This window comes from Aythya marila (assembly GCF_965140915.1).
Source record: "Aythya marila genome assembly, chromosome: 3".
Lineage (NCBI taxonomy): Eukaryota > Metazoa > Chordata > Aves > Anseriformes > Anatidae > Aythya > Aythya marila.
The window spans coordinates 13,147,901-13,169,558 of record NC_139044.1 but is presented as its reverse complement, the minus strand read 5'-3'; the positions used below and the strand labels follow the sequence as shown (position 1 = coordinate 13,169,558).

Below are 21,658 nucleotides of genomic sequence, written 5' to 3'. Positions count from 1 at the left end.
CACCAACACCCCGCGGGGCTGGGGCGCTCACGGCTCCCTGCTTTACCCTGGGACTGCCCCGGAGCTGTGGGAGCAGCGGCAGGGACCTGGCAGACACAAGGCAGCTGCCGGCCAGCTGCCCGACACGCACAGCTCAAGTGTGGGGGTTATTTGGCACCCTTGGCAAAGGCCAGGAAGCAGTGCACGTGTGGCAGTGAGGTGAGACAGGGCCTCGGGGGTGTCTGGTCCAGCTCACGCTCAGCGCAGGTTGGCTTAGGTGGGGCAGCTCCAGGCTGCTCCAGCCAGGGGTTGGGGTGAGTATTTCCAAGGCTGGAGGCCCCCTCTTTGCTGCGAGAAGTTTTTCCTGGTATCTAGTGGGATTTTCTCTTGCTGCCACTTGTCCCTGTTGCAGCTCCTCCAGGAAGAACGGGGCTCCCTCTGCAGGCAGCAGCGAGGTTTTCCTTCATCTTCTCCAAGCCCCACAAGGGTTGGTGGCCCCAGCCATGTGCCTGCACTCCCCGTTCCCTGCCGGACGCGGGTTCCTCTGGGACACCCAGTTCTCCCAGGGGCTAGCAGGGACTGTCCTGAGCACCATGGACAAAGATCTGAGGCCAGGCAGTGCCGCAATGGAGCAGAAACCTCTATTTATTCACGGAGACCATGTCAAGGCCAGGCCTGTGGCAGCAGCATTGCCTCATGTCCTACAAGTGACTGCCTCCAGCCCGCGTCCCGCTGCCAAACTGGGTCCAGTTTTGGCCTCGCTCTGCTGTCCTGGGACACCCCCGTGCTGCCCACACTCACCAGACTCAGCTTCTCCCCTGCCTGGGGTCACCCTGGCCTGTTCCTGGGTTCTCCTCTACAGCTGAGGGATTGCTACACAACCCACCACCCGGGGAGGCTGAGCAGAACAGCGCCTGCACACGAAACTGCACGGCCACTTTTTCAGCCCAGCTCAAAAAACGGGGTCCACCAGCAGGGCGTCTGTTTTCAGCCCAGTTCTCTCGCTTCTTTAGCACATCCTCCCCTTGGTTCCTCCAGGCCCACCTGCGCTGAGCGTCAGCAGGCAGCAAACTTCTGCTGGATGTGTCTGTACCTGAGCAGCTCCTGCTCAGACACCGACGGCTGCAGCCTCGCAGCAGCCTGCAGGAAGTCTTCCATGGTCAGGATGAGAGCAGAGCTCTCTGTGTCCAGCCCTGCGTGAGACAGAGAATGGGAAAAGACTGAGAACAAGGCACTAGGGCGGCTGGCAAGATCCAGCATCCCTCTCTCCTGCCAAGGGAGGGAATTTGGCCTGGAAAGAAAACCCGTGCCTCTCTTTCCCCCCAGGGCCAAGCACTGGAGGTGGAGATGCTCACACACGTCGAAACTGCCTGCCAGTAACCCACAGCCCAGCGCTCAGAGACAGCCCCAGAGCCTCCGAGGCTCTCCTCCCGAAGCCCAGTTACTGCCAGCAGCTGTAACCCCTGAGCTGGGCAGCCACAATGCCTGGGATGGGCTGGGGTCAGGCTCCCACCTTCCTCGATCCATTCCACCTTGCGTTTGACGGCGCACATCATGGCATCCGAGCACAGCGCGTAGATGTCTGCTCCTGTCAGCTGAGCCGGGCATTTTTCTAGGATGCTGCTGAGATTCACGGAAGGATCCAGTTTAAACCTGCCAGGAAACGAAGCCACAGGTGTCAGAGCCACAGGACAAAAATAAAAACAGTCTGGTAGATATGCAGCAGCCAGAGTGACTGGGCAGGAGGAATCAGAGGCCACAGAGTCACACCCCATGTTTAGCAACTTCTGGACTCTGCTCCGCACGCTCCAAAAAAATCAAAGGGCTTTGTTTGTTTGTTTATGTTTGTTTGGTTATTTTATTTTTTTAACCACAGTCATTTCTCTTTGAAACATCCCCACAGTGAGGTCCTCTCTCCTGCTAAGCAGGATCAAAGGCAACTTCAAGTCCTCACTCAGGGAAATTAAACGCTCTGCACACCTGGGAACAGCCTGCAGCCAGGGCTGAATAAGAACACGCTTAATTACAGACAGCAGGAACCACTGGAACACCAAACCATCCCATCAGAGCCACACGGCAGACAGCAGCAAGCCTCCTACGGCACGAAGGAGCGCACAGCTCTGGAGGGCACGGCTGCCAAACCGCACGGTGTGAGACGATGCTCGCAGCCCGCCCACGCCCTCACGTCTCCTGCTAGCTCATCCTCGAAAGGAGCAGCGATGACAGCGACCCATGACACAAAAGTCCTAGCTAAAGCAGATGCAGAGCAGATGCTCTGCTGCTCACCCAGCTGTTGAGGTGTAACTCCACACCCACATTGCACAGCTTGCTCTTCTGCTTCCAGAGATGCTCTCCGGAGCTCAGAGAAGCTGGAGAAGCAGCCAAACCCTGCTACTTGGTGACCCCACAACCAGTGTTTTATCTGGGAAACAGAGAAACATGCACAGAGCATGGGCTGAACAGCACCCCTCAACATCACAAGACAAGAGGCAGTACGATGGACAGAGCTGCCTTCACCCTCGGCTCTGGAAAAAGCAGCTGATGTGCTTGTGGAAGTCTTGCAGAAAGCAAGTGGGACCTTCCTGCTGTGTTGGTGCACTGCAGCCTCACCACACGGCCAGGATCCTCAAGCAAGGGGTGGCCTGCTCCTAGGAAGGCTGCCACCCACCGCAAGGTGATGGAAAGGTGCTGCAAGAGAACAGCATCACTCACTTCCTGGTGACTGCACTCAGCACCTGCAGCTGGGACTCCCGGTCTTCATTTATGCCCACATACACCAGCTTGTCAAACCTGTCAGCAGAGAAAAAAAAATAAAAGAGGTGGTCAAGAACAGGCCCAGAAACACCTGCCACTGGTGCTCAGCCCTGTGCACCAAAACTGAGAGGTGGTGGCCCTGGGGCAGCTCCTTCTGCTGTCAAGTCCACGGACAACAGAAGACTTTGAGGGTGTTACAGATGCTGGAGGTCAAGGCTGCTCTTCAGAGGGACCTTGGCAGGCTGGAGAAATGGCCTGACAGGAACCACGTGGGGTCCAGCAAGGGCAGATACAAAGCCCTGCCCCAGGACGGGCAAACCCCAGGTACGAAGACAAGCTGGGAGAGAGTTCTTCAGAAAAGACCCTGGGGGACCAAGTCCTACTGCCAGTTTGGTGTCACAGTGAGACTCCTACTGCCCTGCTCTGCTGCTGGGGCAATAACCAGAGTAGGGGGGGGAAGTAACAAGCACGGTAGCTTGTGCTGCTGCTACAGCTATCAGCTCTGGCCTCGTGTCAGCTGCCTGCCTTCCCCAGAAGCCAGGGCAGGCTTTAGGAAGAGTCTCTGCGGGGGGGGAAGGTGGCAGAGACCCAGCTCAGCTCATCACCGGCTGAGGTGCTCTACAGCCCTGCCCTGAAGCGAGGCAGGGTTGGAGGTGATGTACCTGCCCGGCCGGAGCAGCGCGGGGTCCAGGAGGTCAGGCCTGTTGGTGGCTCCAATGACAAACACCTCCCGGCTGGAATGAAGGCCGTCGAGCTCAGCCAGGAGCTGCGAGACAACTCTGCAGGGAACAAGATGGGATATTCACAACTGGGCCCTGGCAAGGCACTGCTGTCACTCCCAGCCACCAAATAGAAGAAAGAACAGGGGAGACCACTAAAGCTCCACATCCTGGGCTTCACCTCCTACTTCTCTTCCCTAGAACAGCCCAGACACAGCTGCCCAGACTCTCCAGGCACAGCCAGCGATTGTGTGGGCTCATTGCAAAGTCAGCACAAGCCCCTGGTACCAAGACGGTCCTTCCTACTTGCACTTGGCTCTGAACCCTTCCAGGCTGGCTGCACGTGCTTACAACTTGCTATCAGACGCTGGTAACACAGACCAAACATAGGCAGGCACGCACGGCTAGGGATCAGATTCCCCACACAGATGTGCTGGTCAATCCCAACTCTCCCTGCTACGTGGTGCTGCCCAGCAAGCTCAGCTGCAGGGCTGCCCTGTCAGTCAGTGCTGGGGACTCCCTGGTGGGCCTGCGATGCTGCTGACCAGTCCTCAGGGCAGCAAACAGCACACGGTGCTGATCTAGTTCTGCAAACCACCGGGCTCAAGGACATCTGGCAGCAGAGTACTGCAGTGCTGTGCAGGCCTCCTGGCATACGGGAATCTCAACCAGTTTCTGGCATCGCCTGAGCCAACCAACACAAACCATACCCAGCCCCTTCCAAAGCAATTGCTTTGTGTGCATGAAGACGGGCACTGTGGGCACATGGTGGCACTGCAGAACTCTGCAGAATCCCTCCTGGATAGTGAGAAGACTGGAGAGGGACTATCAGCTCAGCATAAGAGCCCTGGGGGAAGTCACCCTGTTTCTGGGCATCGCCAAGCTGTACGTGCTTTGCTTCTACCAGAGGCAGCTGAAAGGTTTCCCACTGCAAAAAGCAGGGGTGTGAAGGATGGCCTTGGAAGAGGCCAAAGGGAACAGTTGGCAGCCACAGAAGCAGTTGGAGGAGGCTCAGTTTTAACCAAATGTTTGCACAACAAGCTTGGGCAATCAGGAATCTGCTGCAATGCAAACAGACGTACTATGAGCCTGAGAGGAGACAGGCCACGCAGAGGGTTTGAAGAGAGCAGGAAGGGAAAAGGGAGATAAAGAGCTGGGATGGACTCTGCCTCGCTGGGCCACCCTGTGCACCCCTAGCTGAGGCAGGCATGCCTGCTCTCCCAAGGACACGCCACGCTCGCTCACCTGTCCATGACACCCCCGGAGTCTCCACTCCGCCCACGATTTGGGGCCAGGGAATCCAGTTCGTCAAAGAAGATGATGCAGGGAGCAGCTGCCCGGGCTCTGGCAAACACTGGGAGGAGACAGAGAGCACACGAGATGAGAAAAGCAGGAGGAGCAAATCAACGGGACCTGAATGGAGTCACCAGCAGAGAAGAGCTGAAGAGCTGTGGATGGAAATCAGCTGCCTGCTGCCTCACCATCCCTCTACTCCTGCCAGAGGGGCTCAGAGAGAGCCAGACTGGGTGTTAGGGACTGCTGGATATATGCCCTTGCTGCCTGCTGTGGATGGGTGTTTGGAAAAGCAGTTTAAGCACTCCCCCTTCCCTCTGGCACCACAGAGCAGCCCCTCTGGCCACGTGCAGGCTCAGGACGCTTCCACTCACCGTTACGCACGTTCTCCTCGCTCTGCCCCACGTACATGTTGATGAGCTCCGGCCCCTTCACGCTGCAGGGAGAGAAGGGAGCTGGTTAGAGCAGGGCCAGCCAGCGCTAGGAGAAAGCCAGTCCTCCTGCAAGGCTCTTCACCTAAGGAAGGTCATGGTGCACGTGGTTGCCACGGCTTTTGCCAGCAAGGTCTTCCCTGTGCCGGGAGGCCCGTACAGCAGCAGACCAGAGCGGCACAGACCCAGCGACAGCAGTTCTGGGTGCTCCAGGGGCAACTGGATTGTGTCCAGGATCTCCTTCTTCACCTCGTGGAGCCCACCAACATCCTGCCAGGACACGGAGGGGATCTGCATGAGAGGGAGAGTCCCCGTCAGCACTTCTTCCTGAGCCTGCCTGTTCAGCTCTTGCTCCAGTCGTCGGCCTCTCATGCTGCGCAGCAGCAAGTCAGCCCCTCACCACACTGCCCAGCCACCTGAGATCCCCCTAGGGACACATGGGGGAAGGGTGAAAGAAGGAAAAACGGGCCTAACAACGTGTGTTTAGGGCACTTTGTCCCCCACGGTGCTGAGACTGAGCAAGGGCTTTGCAACAGTGATAAAACCTGGGCTACTAACAGCTCTGTCACGTGAAGGAGGATGTGAGAGCCAGACAGCCTGGAGGGCACTGCAAAAAAAAAACTAGCTGCTTTTGAAAAGGGAAAAGCAGGAACAAAATTCATGGGTTTACAAGTAGGTAGGGATGGGGCCAACTGCAAGTATGCAAGGGAGGATTGCTAAGTGAGGAAAGACAGCAAACTTGAGAGGGGGGAGCCATGCCACTTGTGTTATTTTATGCTAAAAGAACCTTGGAGGAGGATGCTCTGCGCAAAGCCTTCGAAATAGCAGGAATGCCACAGCCCGGGTGACAGATCCCCCAGAGCCAGAGCAGCTCTCGTGGGAACATGCAGAGAAAACAAAGCCCCAGCACGCTGCCCCCAGCTGCTGGCTGGGTGGTGAACAGGTGCCAGCACAACTGGGGAGTTTAAAAATAGGCCACAGGGAAATTCTTTCCCCCTCCTTTGGCTCCCTCCCCTCCTTCGGCTCTCCTTGCTCTGCTACTCGAGATGTTATCGCGCTTTTCCTCCAGCTGTCCAGCAACTCTGCCGGAAAATCGGGTCTGACAAGATAAGGATTTCTAGAAAAAAAAACCTAAAGCCAAAGATCCCAGGCACCCTTCCTTCACCGCTGATGAATAGGAGAGCTGCCTTCTCCCCCACGCTCCTGCAGACATCAGCACAAGAGCTGGAAAACTGCAGGGTTGTTTTCAGAGAACATTGCAGCTGTAGGACACGCTGCAGATGCTGCTAGCAACTGAAGTTTGAAATCATTTTTTTCTCAGAGGCTCAAGCTGGCGTCCCATTAACTGCAAAAAAAAAATTGTGTGACTAACCAGAAAAAGTAAGCACGGAACCGAGAGTTACATACGTTGAAAGTATCCGTGTCTGCTAATGGGCTTCTTGAACCCCAGCCAGTAACTAAGAAATCGATAACGGATTGCAAAATACAAGCAGAATTAGCTTCCATTCACACAGCCCGCTGCCGAGCATGCTCTGTGGTTAGTATTTGGCTTATAGTGAACTTGGTAAACACACCTCGAAGCAGAGCTCGTTTGGTTAATTCCTGAATTAATTAGATACCGAGCAGCCCCAGAGTAGCTCCCTGCTGACGAGAGCAGCGAGGCGACACCTCGCTCGGGCAGGACTGCAAACAAGCAGCTGGGGAAGGTGCTGGAACAACTGCTCTGAGGGCAGTGTTTCCAGCCCTGTGCTGAGCGCAGTCGTCTGCACGTGGGGGCAGGGAGAAGAGGCTCTGATCATTTTGCTTGGTCCTGGCACTGCACTGCTCAGCAGAAGTGGTGACCCCAAATACTGTTTCCCCGGTCATGAGCCACCAGAGGCAGAGCACGTTCCTCCCCAGGAGCTGACTGCTGGTTTTCTCTCAGCCCCCCGTCCCTTTCCCTAAAGGATCCCCAACTTTTCAAACCGCCCGGCTCTCGGAAAACCCTGTGCCAGCTCGAGCCATGGCCAAGGCCATGGATCAAGTCTAAAGCTTCTCACACTTGGGGAAACTCCCTCTGCAGGGAGGAACCTCTCCATGTTCCTATATACCAGGCAGCTGGAGAGACCCCAGTGAGGCAGCAGCCTCTCGAGAGGCTGAGCGATGCAGCCTGGCACCCCTACTGATGAAGCCGCCTCCAATTAGAGCTGCAAAGTGCTTCCCTGAGCAAATCCAAAGCCAACGGGGTCCAAAAAACACACCTGGACTGTTTTTCATGGCTTGTGGAGTATGTGGAATGAGACAGCAGGAAGCAACATGCTCAGGCACAGCACAGGTCTGGCAAAGTTTGAGAGAAGCATCTTGAGCCACAGAGAGAGGATTTTTTAGAGAAACAACCCCCTCCTCTGCCCCAGCATCCTACCTTTGGGGCTCCCACTGCCTGTGAGTGGGCATCATGCAGCTGGTCCAGAGCAACGCTGAAATCCTCCTCAAGCACTGGGAAGCCAGCAGTGCAAAAATCCCTCTCTACTTCCTCACTCAGTCCACCCGGGAAACTGGCAAGGAAAGAGAAGGGAAGGGCTCAGGCACTGCCCTGCTCCCAGCACGGCTGGGCTCGCTGCATCCCCACCCTCCCCGCCTCCTGCCAAATTGCCCAGGCTACCTCAAGGCCTGGATGCGGGTACAGGCAGCCCGGCTGCTGTGGGACAGCAAGGCACAGAAATCCCCCAGCACAAAACCCTGTGAACGCGGAAACAAAGAGTATTAGTTCAGTCCAGCCAGGCCATAAAAGGTGTACGGGAAAGGTTCCCTGCAGAGCTGTACTCTGAGCTTCTGTGCTTTGGTTGATGGCTATGATTTGTCTTTTGTTTTTTTCCTTTCCATTTTTCAAATTGACTTCTAGCAGAGCAGAGCATCAACCCTCTGCAAGAAGCATCGATTCCTCAGCCACCAGAAATCTGCTCTTAAGACTGATGTCTGAGGACTGGGGTTCACCACTGAAGATACTGACTGGGCTACGGGATTTGTCCCTTCTCTCCCATCCTGCCATATCACGGGGCTGCCCCCTGCCACGTGTCACTGCGATTTCACTCACTGCAGTCCTGCGGGCCAGCTTGGCGAGGTTCACTTCTTTGCCCAGAGGAAGACTGGCGGTCAGCACGCTCAGCATCGACCTCCGCTGCTCCTCGGAAAGGGCTTCCATCTTCACCTCATGAAGGAAAGCAGTCTGCACATCTGTAGGAACATCCTGGGGTCTGCAGGTTGTGCCGATCACCAGGACAGGGTGGCTGTTGAGAAAGGGGGGCAGTGAACGGTTGCAGCTCTGTGAAAACCTCCTCCTCCCCACTGCTGTCACCCACATCACATCACTCTCCAGTAGTTGCCTTTCCTCTGAGAAACGTGCACGTGCTAGCCAAGCTCTCCCATATACCACTCTCCTCCAGCTTACCCGTGAACTGCTTTGTGAGCTCTGCCCCCAGCTCAGGCCCCTCAAGTGATGTCTCATCTCTTCACCTGAGGCCTCCCTCCCTGCTCCCTGGTGTTTCTCATCTGCTGAGGGATTCTCCTGGGGTTTAGCTCTGCAATCCCAGCAGAACAGCTCCGCAGACCCTGCGACCCTTGGCATGCCTCACAACTACGCCAGCTTTGCTCATCTGAATAAACTCAGAAACCAGCCCAAACTTGGACAATAAGGCCCCCTGAGCCCCTCAGCCTCAGAGCTGGGGCCAAATGACATAAAAAAGTAAAGGAAACAATCATCCTGGGTGCCCAACAAGGTCCGTACCTCAGGGCTGGGTCTCGATCCAGAAGCAGCTGGCGCAGAGTGGCGATGACCCTGGCGTCCTCTCCCAGCATGTCCCGGTCCCTGCCCAGCAGCTCTATGTCTTTCAGCAGAAGCACGCAGGGACGGAACTGCTGGGCCTGGGCGAAGGCCACCTGTATTTTCTCCTCCGTGGCTCCACTGGTGTCACCGCACAAGCTCACGCAATCCACCTGCAAGACAGGCCACACAAAGCACGGACTGCAGGGGCTGCAACGTGGACAGGCTGGGGACTGGGAGCAACGCTCGCTTCCATGGAGCCTGCCGTGGGCAATCCGCAACTGAAAGGGGTTTTCGGGAGTATCTGACATGCAGAAATGGCAGTTTCCTGATTCCCTGCAGGAGGACAGAGGAGCAGAAGGGTCTTGGCTGAAAGAGCTGAGGACGAGGGAGTGGAGAAGTCAATGAAGGAGATGTCACGGCTCAGCCAACCTGTGCTGGAAGGGAGGGGAGAGCTGTGGAAGAGAACAGGTCAGGGAGAACAAGGCGCCTCGGAGGAACAGGGTAAAGAGCAGAGGGGAAGGCTCAGGGCACTATTCAGCTCCGTGCCACACAGGCTCAAAGCGCAAGAGAGAGGTAGAAGGTAAGAGGAGAAAAAGAGAAGTTGTGGGTGGCTTTACACTGTTTACTAGGCAAACACTGCATGAAGTCATCCAAAACGGAGAGGCTGCTGGTGAGCTCTGGAACAGCAGCTCCAACACTGCTGCAAACACACACTGCTGCCTCCTGGTGCTGAGAGGTTTTGCACAGAGAGGAGAGGAAATCTGCTGGTTGTTCTGCAGCGTTGCCAGAAGTCTCCAGATATGGCTCCTGCACACTGAGAAGCCGGAGGTTTAGCAGTGGATCTGTGACAAAGACTCCCTACAGGACATTTTGCTTGGAACAAGACACGGTGCTGGGCAACGGCCAGGGCTTTATCTGCCTCCCTCACTCACCCACTGTTATGGATTTACTCTCGTAACTGCTCTTCTCTGTCCAAGTAGTGCCACAATTTAACAGGACCCAACTTCTAAGCAAAAGAAGAAAACCCAAATATCCAAAATGCTTAGCTTGTTTTCTGTGAGTTTAACAAGACCCACACGAAAGGAGTAAGCTTATGTTTTCCTTCCACAAAAAGGAACCTTCAAGCTCTCTTCTACTCTAGCTTTTTTCTTCTTCCAAGTCCTTTTAGAGTTTGGGAAGCTCTTAGAAAAGTCACCCTGCAACTTCCAAGCCCCTTACAAATATAAATCTATAGATTCAAGGAGATTAAAGAATTTGAGGAATACATCCAGACTCTCAGAGTGAAAAAAAAGGAGTGCGCAGAAGGAAAACGGCATTTTTAACAAGTCAGTGAAGACAGTGTTTGTGTTCAGAACTCTAAGTGCTGTTCAGAGACACGGGCTAGACCTCATATTGTCCATAAAGTTTACCCAGTGTAGCTGCAGCTGTGAAAACCTACCAATGGCTGTACTGGTACAGACCAAGAGTCCACTTAGCCCACTATCTTGTCTCCATGCATGGCCACAAGTGGCTGCTTAAGAAAGAATAAGATCAGGGTAAGCATTTACAGCCCTCTGCCCTTTGCTCTCCATGTATGGAGAGCAAAGCCAAAGTTTTCATGAAGCCACTGACATAGAACAGAAGTATTGATCCTGACTGGTGACAGCCAGCTTGAAATCCAACACTTTTCTTGTAAAGCTACCTCCAAAAAATTTTATCTGGCATCTTACTGCTCAGTCACTTTGTCTCATTCAACCTCTCCTCTAGCCCAAGGACAGTCTGTCCATCTGTCTCCTCGTACCTTTAATGGCTTTGTTTTGAACAACCACCAGATCTCAATTCATCCTCTTTCCCACGTCATTTCTCAATATGCTGAACAGCACAGCTCCCAGTCCAGACACCTGCAGAGCTCCCCTGCTGATTGTGAAGGTACATCAGCTACCATCAGCTCAGACTCATCGGACCATCATGTCCCAAACCTTTAACCAGCATTATATCCAAGCCAGGATCTTCACTCGCATCTCACCGCCACAGTTTCCCAAACAGCCTTTTCAAATCCTAAGTAGACTGTCTCAGTCACGCTCCCTTCACCACATGCTTGCTGTAACACCTTCAGTAACCTCCTGAAGGGTTACTGGACAGGGCTTGGCTCTGCAGGAACTACAGGGATTATTTCCCAGCAGCTCACACACATCCTAGTCTTTGCTAACGCCATCCTTCACTCTAACCTCAGTTTTGTGTCCTTTGAAGGATGTTTCTTGCTTCCTTTACCCTCCTGCTCATCTGCTCTGGCTTCAATTCACTTTTCTCAAGCCCATCCCTGTATGATCTATGCAGTCACCTTGTGTTACGGCACGCTGCCCCTCATTTGCTCCCGTAGCAGATGTAAGGACTTCTTACCTTGGCCAACTCTCTTTTTCTAAACAAACCTCATTTTGAGGTCATTCCCCTTTCCAAAGCCAAGCACAGCAATGGAAGATGTGGGGGCTTTTGTGTCCTCATGGACGGATTCTCAGTGAATGGAAGGAAGCCCAACTACAGCGCAGCTCTTCTAAAGGCAGTGAGATTTTGAAGCAGACCTGGCACACACGTTGGTATCAAACCGACGGCCACCTTTCTTTTGTAGGATTCCTGCCCAGCTGGGGAAGATCTCAGTGTGATCTCTGCCTCACTCTGCAACATGCTTTTTATCACGGACAACTGCAAACACCCGGTGTCACTGCAGTTCCTGCCCTCATCACCTCCTCAACTTCTGTGTTTTCACTTGGTGCCAGCCTCTGGGGTATGGTTCCAACTCAGTGCCCTACCCAGTGATGTGAAATCCCCTAAAACACTACCGTGTGCTGCACTGTCTGTACAGTCAGTTAGACTCACCGAAATAATAGTTATTAAAAAAAAAAAAAAAAAAAAGGTAGAAAGGCAACCTCTGGGCCGAGAGATCATAGAATCATCAACCAGCCAGAGGAGGAATTACCTTGAAGAGGTGGAGGTTGAGGCAGCTACACGCAGCTCTGACAGCCATCAGCTTCCCACTGCCACTTGGTCCTGAGAGGAGAACGCTGCCCACCCTGCTCAGCGTGGTTGCCCTGTAACACAGAGGCAGTTCTCCCAGTGACTGGGGAGCAGGGCCCCAGCTCTCCCGAGGCGTGAGGGAAGGGAATTTAACTCACTGACTGTTCAGGTGAGGCCGAAGTGCATCGCAGAGATTCTTCACAACGTCAGAGAGTCCGTCAGGAGACAAGCTGCTCCAGAACTCATGACTGTTATAGGCTGGGGCAGATGGGACAGCACTGTTTGTTGAGCCCACCTGTGAGGAAAACAGAACAGCAGCTGAGAAAAGACAGCTACCAAGCGACAGTCTGTCCTGAAATGCCCTTCTACAAGAGCAGGGGAAGCACAAGCTTCCACAGGCACATCTGGCATCTGTAGAGCACCCTCAGGCTCAGTACACCCTCCCTGCCCTCCTCTAACATCTTACCAGATACAAAGAGGTGTTCTGCGTGTCCGCCAGGTAACCCTCAGACTGCTCGCCTTCCACCATGCCTAAAATCTTCCTCACTTTGAAGTACAGCTCTGGCCACCTAAAGGAAAAACAAGTAGTCAGAATCATGGAGTCAAGATCTGGAAGACAAAGCATCCATCAGCCAAGAGCCAACTGAGAGGCAAGGGTAGGCAGAGAGACTTTTGCTTCCTGTCTGGCTAGGCAGACCAAAAGGACTGTCAACAGCTACAGCTTCCCCTGGTGGCTTCAGCTCACAGGTACTGCTGGACTAACTCCTAACTTCTCATTCTGCCTTCTTCTCAGAAAGAGCAGTCAGGCACTGGGACGGGTTGCCCAGGGAGGTGGTGGAGTCACCGTCCCTGGATGTGTTCAAGGAAAGGCTGGACATGGTGCCTGGGGATGTGGTTTAGTGGGTGATGCTGGTGGTAGGTGGATGGTTGGACCAGATGATCTTGGAGGGCTTTTCTAACCTTAATGATTCAACAATAATCCAAGCAAAACATTTCCTTCTTCCCCCAAAATAAGAGGCAGAAAAACTGTCACCTCCAGAGACAGGTAAGAACGGAATCTGCTGTCTTGTTTCAAGAGAAACAAGAGTGGAGAAGAACCTTTTCTCTTTAGTATTCATGTGATAGCACCGTAGTTTACTGCCACCTACCTAAGGAATTTGTCTGCATTTACATCTAAAAACTCAGCATGCCCAAACGTAGGAACACACAGGATGTCTCCCTCCTGGACAAGCCTACAAGAAACAACAACAAAACGCAGTTTCAACACTGAAAAACAGTAAATTCTTCTTGCATGTCCTCCCCATACCACAGCTGTTTTTACAGAAAAGAATGTCACAATTTATACCAATTCACTCCTCTCTTGCATTCTAAAACCAAAAACAACCACTTGAAGATTTGGCATGCATGGGATGAGAGTAGCTGCAACCAGACTACTAAGGGGGAGATACAGAAGATGAACACTGTCAAAGAGTGTCACTTCCCGACAAAGTCACCTTCTTGTGCCTGGCTAATTGCAACAGCAGAAAGCCTCATAACGAGGCTCCTGAAAAGGCTTGGGGGCAGGTTTCACAAGCAAAGACTACAGCACATCCAGCTTCCCAGTCACTGATCTTCACTCAAAGCTGAAAACTGGGGTTATGGACATGCCCCAGAAGGGAAGTCTGCGGGCAGTCCTTGGGAGCCTTTGCTGTTGGATGGTAAATTATAAGGAAAGAGATTTAAGGGTGACTTTCGAGGGACAGGACAAGAGATGCTGCTTGGAAGTGAACCTGTGTGAACTCATGGGGAGCAGATGTTGCAAACAGACATTTGGAAATACTCTCCATAAGCATTCTGCTATTGGTTATGCATGTAATCAGCATGTATTGGATCTGGATGCCACGAACATACAGTGAGGGTGCAGCTTGCAAACAAGGCCTCCCAAGAGCAAAAATAGAAATGTGTGGCTTTTCTGTGTGGCTCACCGGGGCGTTTCAAAGTGCTTGTAGAGAGTACGGTCATAGACTCCTCTGGCACTGTAGGCTGGCGAGCAGACGATCTCTAGGTGCAGCTCCTTGGCGAAGGGCGGCACGGACAGCAAGGACTGGCTTCCTTTCCCCTCCGCAGCACCAGCCTTTCCTTCATACCTCTGTGGCAGGACAAGGGACACTATGAGCCACCCCCAGCTCCCTCCTCAGCTGCCCCCCAGCCCACCACCCGCTCCCCGCAGCACCCACCTGCAGACAGAAGAGCCCACCGCCAGCAGGGTCGCAGCCCAGGTTGAAGGCGAGGGCCGGCGCCAGCAGCGCGGTGCCATCGGGGGGCTTTCTGCGGGCAGCCCGCGGGTACTCCCAGGCGGGCGGGCGAGCCAGCAGCGCCGCCAGGTGCTGTCGGGCCTCCCCCTCTGCTCTCACCCGCACCCACTCCCCGTGGAACAACCCCAAGGCCAGCAGCCCGCGCCGGCTCACCCACACCTCCGCCCCTCCGCCGGCGCCACCACCGGGGGGCGCAGCCTTCAGCCGCGGCCCCTCAGCAGCCCGGGGGCCGGCGGCGAAGCGGGACACGAGCGGCGGCGCTGCGGGGCGACGCCAGGAGGCGACACCACCACCGGGCGGCGGCGGAGGGGCCGCGAGGGCGACGCGGGTGCCGCTGCCCAGCAGCCCCTGCAGCGCCGGCCGAGCCTCCAGCACCAGCGGGCCGGGCCCGGGGCCGGCTCCCGGCAAGGCCTCGCCCCTCCTCGCCAGCACCGCGCCCCCCGCCGGCCTCCCCCCTCCTCCGCCCCCCGCCGCCGCCGCCAGCAGCACCCAGGCGAGCGGCGGGGGGCGGCGCAGCGGCCACACGGCCACCCTGCGGCCCGCAGCCAGCCCCAGGCGGCGCAGCAGCGCCCCGCGGAGCCACAGCTCGGCCCCCCGGCGCCCCGCCGCCTCCAGCGCCACAGCGCTCAGCAGCACGGCCTGCGCCCCGCCGCGCCCCGCCGGCCGCACGGCCAGCACCAGCCCGCCGCCGCCTCCTCCTCCGCCTCCGCCGCTGCTCCCAGCGCCGGTCCGGCCCCGCAGCGCCGCGCACAGCGGCTCCGGGGCCAGCAGCAGCGCCGTCACCGGCGCCAGCTCGGCCGGGGGAGCGTCCAGCGGCCGCAGCACCGCCACCGCCATGGGCGCCGCCACGACACCATAGAGACGGGGGGGGAGGGAGAGGGTAGAGCGGCCGCGGCGCGCAGGCGCACAGGGGCCGGGCGGCCTCAGGGTATGGAGGGGAGGGGCAGAGCGGCTCGCCCGCGCGCCGCCCGGGTCATAGAGTGGCGGCTGGTAGCATAGAGAGGCGGCGTCCTCCATTAGAAATTCAGTAAAAGCTCAGAAATTCACCACAATAAACTCATCGCCTTCCCGCGCCCCTTCTCCCACAGAATCACCTGGGTTGGACTGCCACCTCCACGATCACCCAGTCCAACCTCTGACCTAACACTACCAAGTCCTCCACTAACCCGTATCACTCATAGCACTAACCGCTAACCATATAACCCATAGCACTAAGCTCCATATCCACATAGATGTTTTTTTAAAAACCACAAGGTCTTTTAAAAGCCACCTCTGCACACTCAAACCGTAAAATTTCTTTTATTGGTGATTCCAAGAGGTAGCTACCATTTCATAGCACTAACTCCAGATATCATAAAAGTTTAATACTTCTTCTCTTGATTTCAATGGAAGAAAATTTAGGCTCTTTATTACTATTATTGTTACCATTCTTAATATTACTAAACATTAATATTAATAAATTACTATTATTAGCAATAATATAAAGTAATAATAATTAAACCCATTTATAAACAAATCAACTGCATGTAAAAAGTATGCAAATACTTGCTCTCCAGAAGTCTGACAATTACAGATTGTCACGGTAGTGGTACCTCCTATAATAGCTTTCTTTATTCTTTTTCTTTTAGGGAAGCAGACAACAATCTTGTTCAGCTTCATCAATGAACCAGATCATAGGATAGAGTGCACCCTCAGCAAGTTTGCTGATGACACAAAACTGGGAGGAATGGCTGATACACCAGAAGGCTCTGTTGCCATTCAGAGGAGACTGGAAAGCTGGAGAGTTGGGCCAAGAGGAACGTCACGAAGTTCAACACAGGCAAATGCAGTGTCCTGCACCTAGGGAGCAGTGACCCCCTGCACCAGTAGACGTTGGGGGCTGAGCTACTGGAAAGCAGCTCTGCGCAGAAGGATGTGGAAGTCCTGCTGAACACCAGATAAACCATGAGCGAACAATGTGACCAAGAATGTGACTGTGTGCTCTAGGTGACCATGCTTGGCAGAGGGGTGGGAGCAGATGATCTTCAGAAGTCCCTTCCAACCTCAGAAGCCATTCTGTGATGCTATGAACAGACTCTTAAGAACCTCCTAGCAGAATGTGGCTGGTGGTGCCTTGTTTCACAGTTTCAGCGCAGAACAGCTCCTAAAGCTTTAGCCTTGTAAAAGGCCAGAACATGTCAGGTCAAGGAGCTCCATCTGTTTTCATTTTCGTTTTCGTTTTGCAGCCTCCTAAGCAGAGGGGAGAGCTCTTCCACCGAACGAAGAAGCAAGAAGGTACGGAAGTGGTGAGAATGGTAAGTGCTGAGTGCTCTCACCTCCTTGACACTAGTGGTGAGAGCAAGGGGGGAAATCAGAGAGACATCTTCTCTTCCTCACACCACCAGGCCTCCTTCCACTGCCTCTTTCAGGTCGCAGAAAACCACGACCAAAACAACGATGTTAGGCCTCGTGCCATCACAGGGTCTTTCAGTGAGGTTCCATGATGTCAAAGGGGAATCGGCCCTATAAAACCCCCTGCGCCTGGCCCAATGCTCGCTGAGCTTCGAGGCCCTCTGTGCTCATCAGCGATGGCTGGAAATAAGAGGTCCTGGAGGAATTGCTGCCCACACTTGCGTGGGTCAGAGCGGTTCATCAAACCCAAGAAGAAGTGGTGGCGGAGCAGTGCCAGTGGGAGCAGAGCAACCGTGGCTGCTGAGGCGGAGCCCATGGAGGTAGATCCAGCGCCAGAGGTGGAGGAGCTGATGGAGGTGGATCCACCTCCAGCCCTCGTGGTTTGGCACAGCGTCACCGTGCCAGGGCTCCCACCTGCAAGACGTCACCATTGCAGGAGCACCCGGAAAGCTCTGTATCCCCGGCACAGCCTCCACCACCACCGTTACCTGGGAGAGGCCATCCGGGAAACATCTAGCAGGCTTGCCTGCGGGATGGCCTCCTTCCACATCCCTCATGCCCAATCCCCACCTCTTGGGCAGTGGTGTCATCTCTTCGGCACAGAGTCCCAAGGAGTGGGCAAGAGTGGACTTGGCTTCCTTTGGTCTGCTGCAGTGGGGCGGCAGGAGGCCCCCTCACAAGCTGACGCTGGGCCTTGGTGTCTCAGCCTGAGGACGAGAAGGCTGCCCAACAAGGAGGTGCTTGGAGACGAAGCCATGCCCTCCGTGGCAGTGCACAGAGGACAGCAGTGGCTCAGACCAAGCAGTGAGGCAGACAGCTGTTCCTCTGGAGAAGCACAAGTCCTCAGGTGTGCCAGGAAGAAGAGCTGGAGTGCAGTGCCGAGTCCATTCAGGATGCTTCATCAGCAGTTCTTCCCCAGATTGGGACTCCAAGTGCAATAGCAATAATAACAATAAAAAACCATCAGTAAAACAACTTTGGTTTCTTATTTGGTGGCATTTTTGTAATGGTGTCTGGGCTCCTGCGTCCACTTGTGGTCTCCCCAGTACAGGAAAGGCACTGCTGTGTGTAGTGTGGGCCCAGCCCAGGGCATTTGTGGGGTTGAGGGGCCAGGGCACACGGCCCACGAGGGCAGGCTGAGGGATCCCCTTTGGTCAGCATTAAGGAGACCAAGCTCACGGATGGGACCAGCTGCTAACTACAGCTGCCTGCTGAGAAGGAGGTGAGGAGATGAAGCCTGCATGTTATCATACGTGCTGTGTAGCAGAAACATGAGTGGTACCAAGGCCCAAGCTTCCAGATGGAGACATCCCAGAGAAAAATAAGGAGAAGCTTCCCCACAAGGGTGCAGAGCCAGTACAGGTGTCCAGAAAGGCCATGGAGTCTCTGTCCGGGGAGGGTGAGCTGTCCTTGACAGAACAAGGCCCAGTGTTAGAATTATACAAAGTTAGAATCATGAATTGCAACAAAGACAAATGAAGGGTCCTGCACATAGGGAGGAATGACCCCCTGCACCAGTACAGGTTGGAGGCTGAGCTGCTGGAAAGCAGCTCTATGCAGAAGGACCTGGGAGTCCTGGTGGACGGCACGTTATCCATGAGCCACCGATGTGGCCAAGAAAGCCAAAAAGGCCAGTGGCATCCTGGGTTGCATTTGAAAGTGTGCTGCCAGCTGGTCAAAGGATGTGTTCGTGCCCCTCTCCTTAACCCGGGTGAGGCCCCACGTGGAGTATTGTGTCCAGGTAGTAGCCTCCTAAGGGGCCATGGAGCTACTGGAGGAAACCCAGCAGAGGGCTCCAAAGATGATCAGGGCACTGGAGCATCTGTCATATGAGGAGAGGCTGAGAGAACTGGGCCTGTTTCTTTGGGGAAGACAACACTGAGAGGGGATCTTATCAGGGTGTCTAAACATCTGCAGGGAGGGAGTCAGGAGAATGGGGCCTGGCTCTTTTCAGTGGTGCCCAGCAACAGGACAAGAGGCAACAGGCACAAACTGAAACCCAGAGGTGCCAGCTGAAGAGGAGAAAAGACTTTTTTACTGTGAGGGTGACAGAGCACTTGAACAGGTTGCCCAGAGAGCCTGTGGTGTCTCCTTCTCTGGAGATACTCAAAACCCGCCTGGATAGGTTTCCCACATTGGAAGCCTGTGAGATGTGCTCTAGGTGACCGTGCTTGGCAGAGGGGTGGGAGCAGATGATCTTCAGAAGTCCCTTCCAACCTCAGAAGCCATTCTGTGATGCTATGAACAGACTCTTAAGAACCTCCTAGCAGAATGTGGCTGGTGGTGCCTTGTTTCACAGTTTCAGCGCAGAACAGCTCCTAAAGCTTTAGCCTTGTAAAAGGCCAGAACATGTCAGGTCAGGGAGCTCCATCTGTTTTCGTTTTTGTTTTCGTTTTGCAGCCTCCCAAGCAGAGGGGAGAGCTCTTCCACCAAACGAAGAAGCAAGAAGCCACGGAAGTGGTGAGAATGATAAGTGCTGAGTGCTCTCACCTCCTTGACACTAGTGGTGAGAGCAAGGGGGGAAATTAGAGTGACACCTTGTGGTCTCCCCAGTACAGGAAAGGCACTGCTGTGTGTAGTGGGGGCCCAGCCCAGGTCATTTGTGGGGGTGAGGGGCCAGGGCACACGGCCCACGAGGGCAGTCTGAGGGATCCCCTTTGGTCAGCATTGAGGTGAGAAGGCTCATGGGTGGGCCTGGCTGCTGACCATCAGCCCCCAGCAGAGCAGGTTTCTCAATGCGAGTCCTATAGTAGCCAAACCCCTGTATGTGGCAGCAGTCCTGTAACCATCTCTTGATAACTGTAAGCTTTCAAGACTGGGTTGGATGAAGCTTTGAGGCTTTGGTCTAGTGGGAGGCATCCCTGCCCATGTCAGTGGGGTTGGAACACGGTGATCTTTAAGGTCCCTTCCAACCCAAACCATCCTATGCCTCTGTGAACCATGCCTCAGGCCCGTAGTTCTCCCTGCGAACCACCACCCCTTGCAGCACAAAATGAGAGCTGGGAGCCCACCATGTCCTGCCGGGAGAGCTCTGCACCGCACATGGGGAGGGGACCGTGCTGTTCCCCTTGTTGCAGTGACGTGGTGCTCGTGGCTCGCAGTGCTGTGCCCAGTGAGAGGTGAAGAGCCAGGCCATCTGCACATAGGCAGGGCAGGGCAGAAAAAAAAAAAAAAAAAAAAAAAAAGATTGCAGGCATCCAGTGCCAGCATGGCACAGCCCAAATAAAGGGTTTGCAGATGCTGCTCAGGCAGGATTAGACCTGCAATGTGCTAAGTCTCGGCTCTCACAGAGCCTAATTGCTGCTGCAGTAAGCCCTGGCTAGTCCTTTCCTGAACTGTGCCCCCCCCACTCCATCATATGGGTATTTTTTTTTCCTGCAAAGCTTGTATTTACCATGCATATGTTCCTCCCACCCCCCAGCAGGCCTGACTGTGGAGAGGGGGGGTTGAAGGTGGGATATTTGCAGATGATGGCTCTGCTCTTCCCAGCCAGCCGTCTCCCCCTGTGCCCCCCAGGCCCCTGCACAGCACCAAGTCTGGGAGGAGCTGCCACCAGGCTCAGCAGCAGGGACAGGGACAGGTGACAGCATCATTACACAGCCACGCTCCCATTGAGCGGCATTAGGAAACTTTCCAAATTGGGATTACTCAGATTGTAATAAAGCCTTCTGATAATTTTCAGTTAGATTTTGGCCAGCAGATAAAGCTGGAGGTGTTCCAGGATAGCCATCACAGTGCACACACAGGCCAACTCAGCACAGCGGTGAGAGGAGGACTGGCTGAAGCCCAAATTTGAACAGCTGGATGGCCACAGCACCCTTGCACATGCCATCATGGCTGGGGATGCTCATGGGGCTGCCGGAGCTGTCCTGCTCCATGTACTTGCTCGGGAGGCTGAGGTACACTACCGGTTCCTCCAGCACTGGTTCACCTAGCCCAAAATGAGCTCCTTGTGTTTAATCATGGGACATGAGGACACGAAGCCCAGCTCTGTACCCTCCAGGGCAGCAGGTGTTTCTGGATAAGCTCAGATCTTGGGTGAAAATCAATCACCTTTGGGCATGTGGAGGCCGCTGAACTGGGCCTCAGCTCTGGAGAGACACACGAGGGCTTCACTCTGCTCCCCTGTGTGAGTACACAGCGCTCAAGCCCTGTTTAGGCACGGGTCTGTCCAGGATCTTCTCTAAGCTAGCACCTACCACAACACCTGCCAAAGTAAAATAAAAGAAATCACAATGCAGAGTGTGAAAACCAAAGACACACCACAATTTTACTTACGGATGCGTAATAAATAAATGGACAAAACGGGAACAGCCACATTCCAAAATCCAGATCACTAAAGTGCTTTTAGACATAAATATAGGACAACCAAGAAACGCCTCTCACATTACACTATTTACAGATAATTACAAAATGTTTTCTCATGTCAGTTCACAAAACTGTTTAATTGTTCCAGGGTACTATGGCTTGGTTTTCAAAAAAGGTCTGTTCTGGTATGCATAGCATGGCAGGTCACATTCAAGAGTGTACAAAATTGTTGCATAACAAAAACGTCTTTCCCCCCTTCTCCCAAACGTGAGTTAGGGAAGCTACACAGTGTAAATCCAGTGGTAAGGCTGCGTTGGCAGGCCGGATCCTCAGGAGGTATAAACTGGCAGGCCTGTCAGGTTACACCAGCTTGAGGAGGGACCCTACCATGTTTAAAAACCCCGCTGCTGGTTGAGGTGGGAGAATTGTGTGCTCGAAGCAGAGGGACTTGCCACACAGGTGCTGTGCAGGGGTGGCAGTGCTCAGAGGAGGCGTTTGTAAGCTCCTGCACCATCTCTGCACCCGCGTGTTTGGGAAGGGAGCAATTCCCATTGCATTGCTGCTCTTTGTGCTCCTGGGTGGCCCAGGACACGTTCACATCCCAGAGGAGAAGGGAGGCTCTTCCTGAGCAGCCTGTCCATGCTGCCCGAAACACGGTCTCGTCTTCACATTGCTCTTGGCTGTGTTGGGACACCT

At 54.5% G+C, this 21,658-nt stretch overlaps 1 protein-coding gene across 1 annotated transcript; it reads right to left on the bottom strand.

The window, feature by feature from the left end:
• Nucleotides 1-570: 570 nt before the first annotated feature.
• PEX6 (peroxisomal biogenesis factor 6) lies at nt 571-15,136 on the bottom strand. Its single transcript, XM_082757934.1, has 17 exons — nt 14,186-15,136; nt 13,934-14,097; nt 13,118-13,201; nt 12,436-12,538; nt 12,128-12,264; nt 11,932-12,043; nt 8,940-9,148; nt 8,250-8,442; nt 7,818-7,894; nt 7,578-7,710; nt 5,262-5,467; nt 5,120-5,181; nt 4,698-4,806; nt 3,396-3,512; nt 2,692-2,769; nt 1,493-1,632; nt 571-1,172 (listed from the first exon to the last, which is right to left on the bottom strand). Exons 1-17 carry the CDS (start codon nt 15,098-15,100, stop codon nt 1,036-1,038), a joined length of 2,976 nt encoding a protein of 991 aa, XP_082614060.1. The 5' UTR covers nt 15,101-15,136; the 3' UTR covers nt 571-1,035.
• Between the last annotated feature and the right edge of the window lie 6,522 nt (nt 15,137-21,658).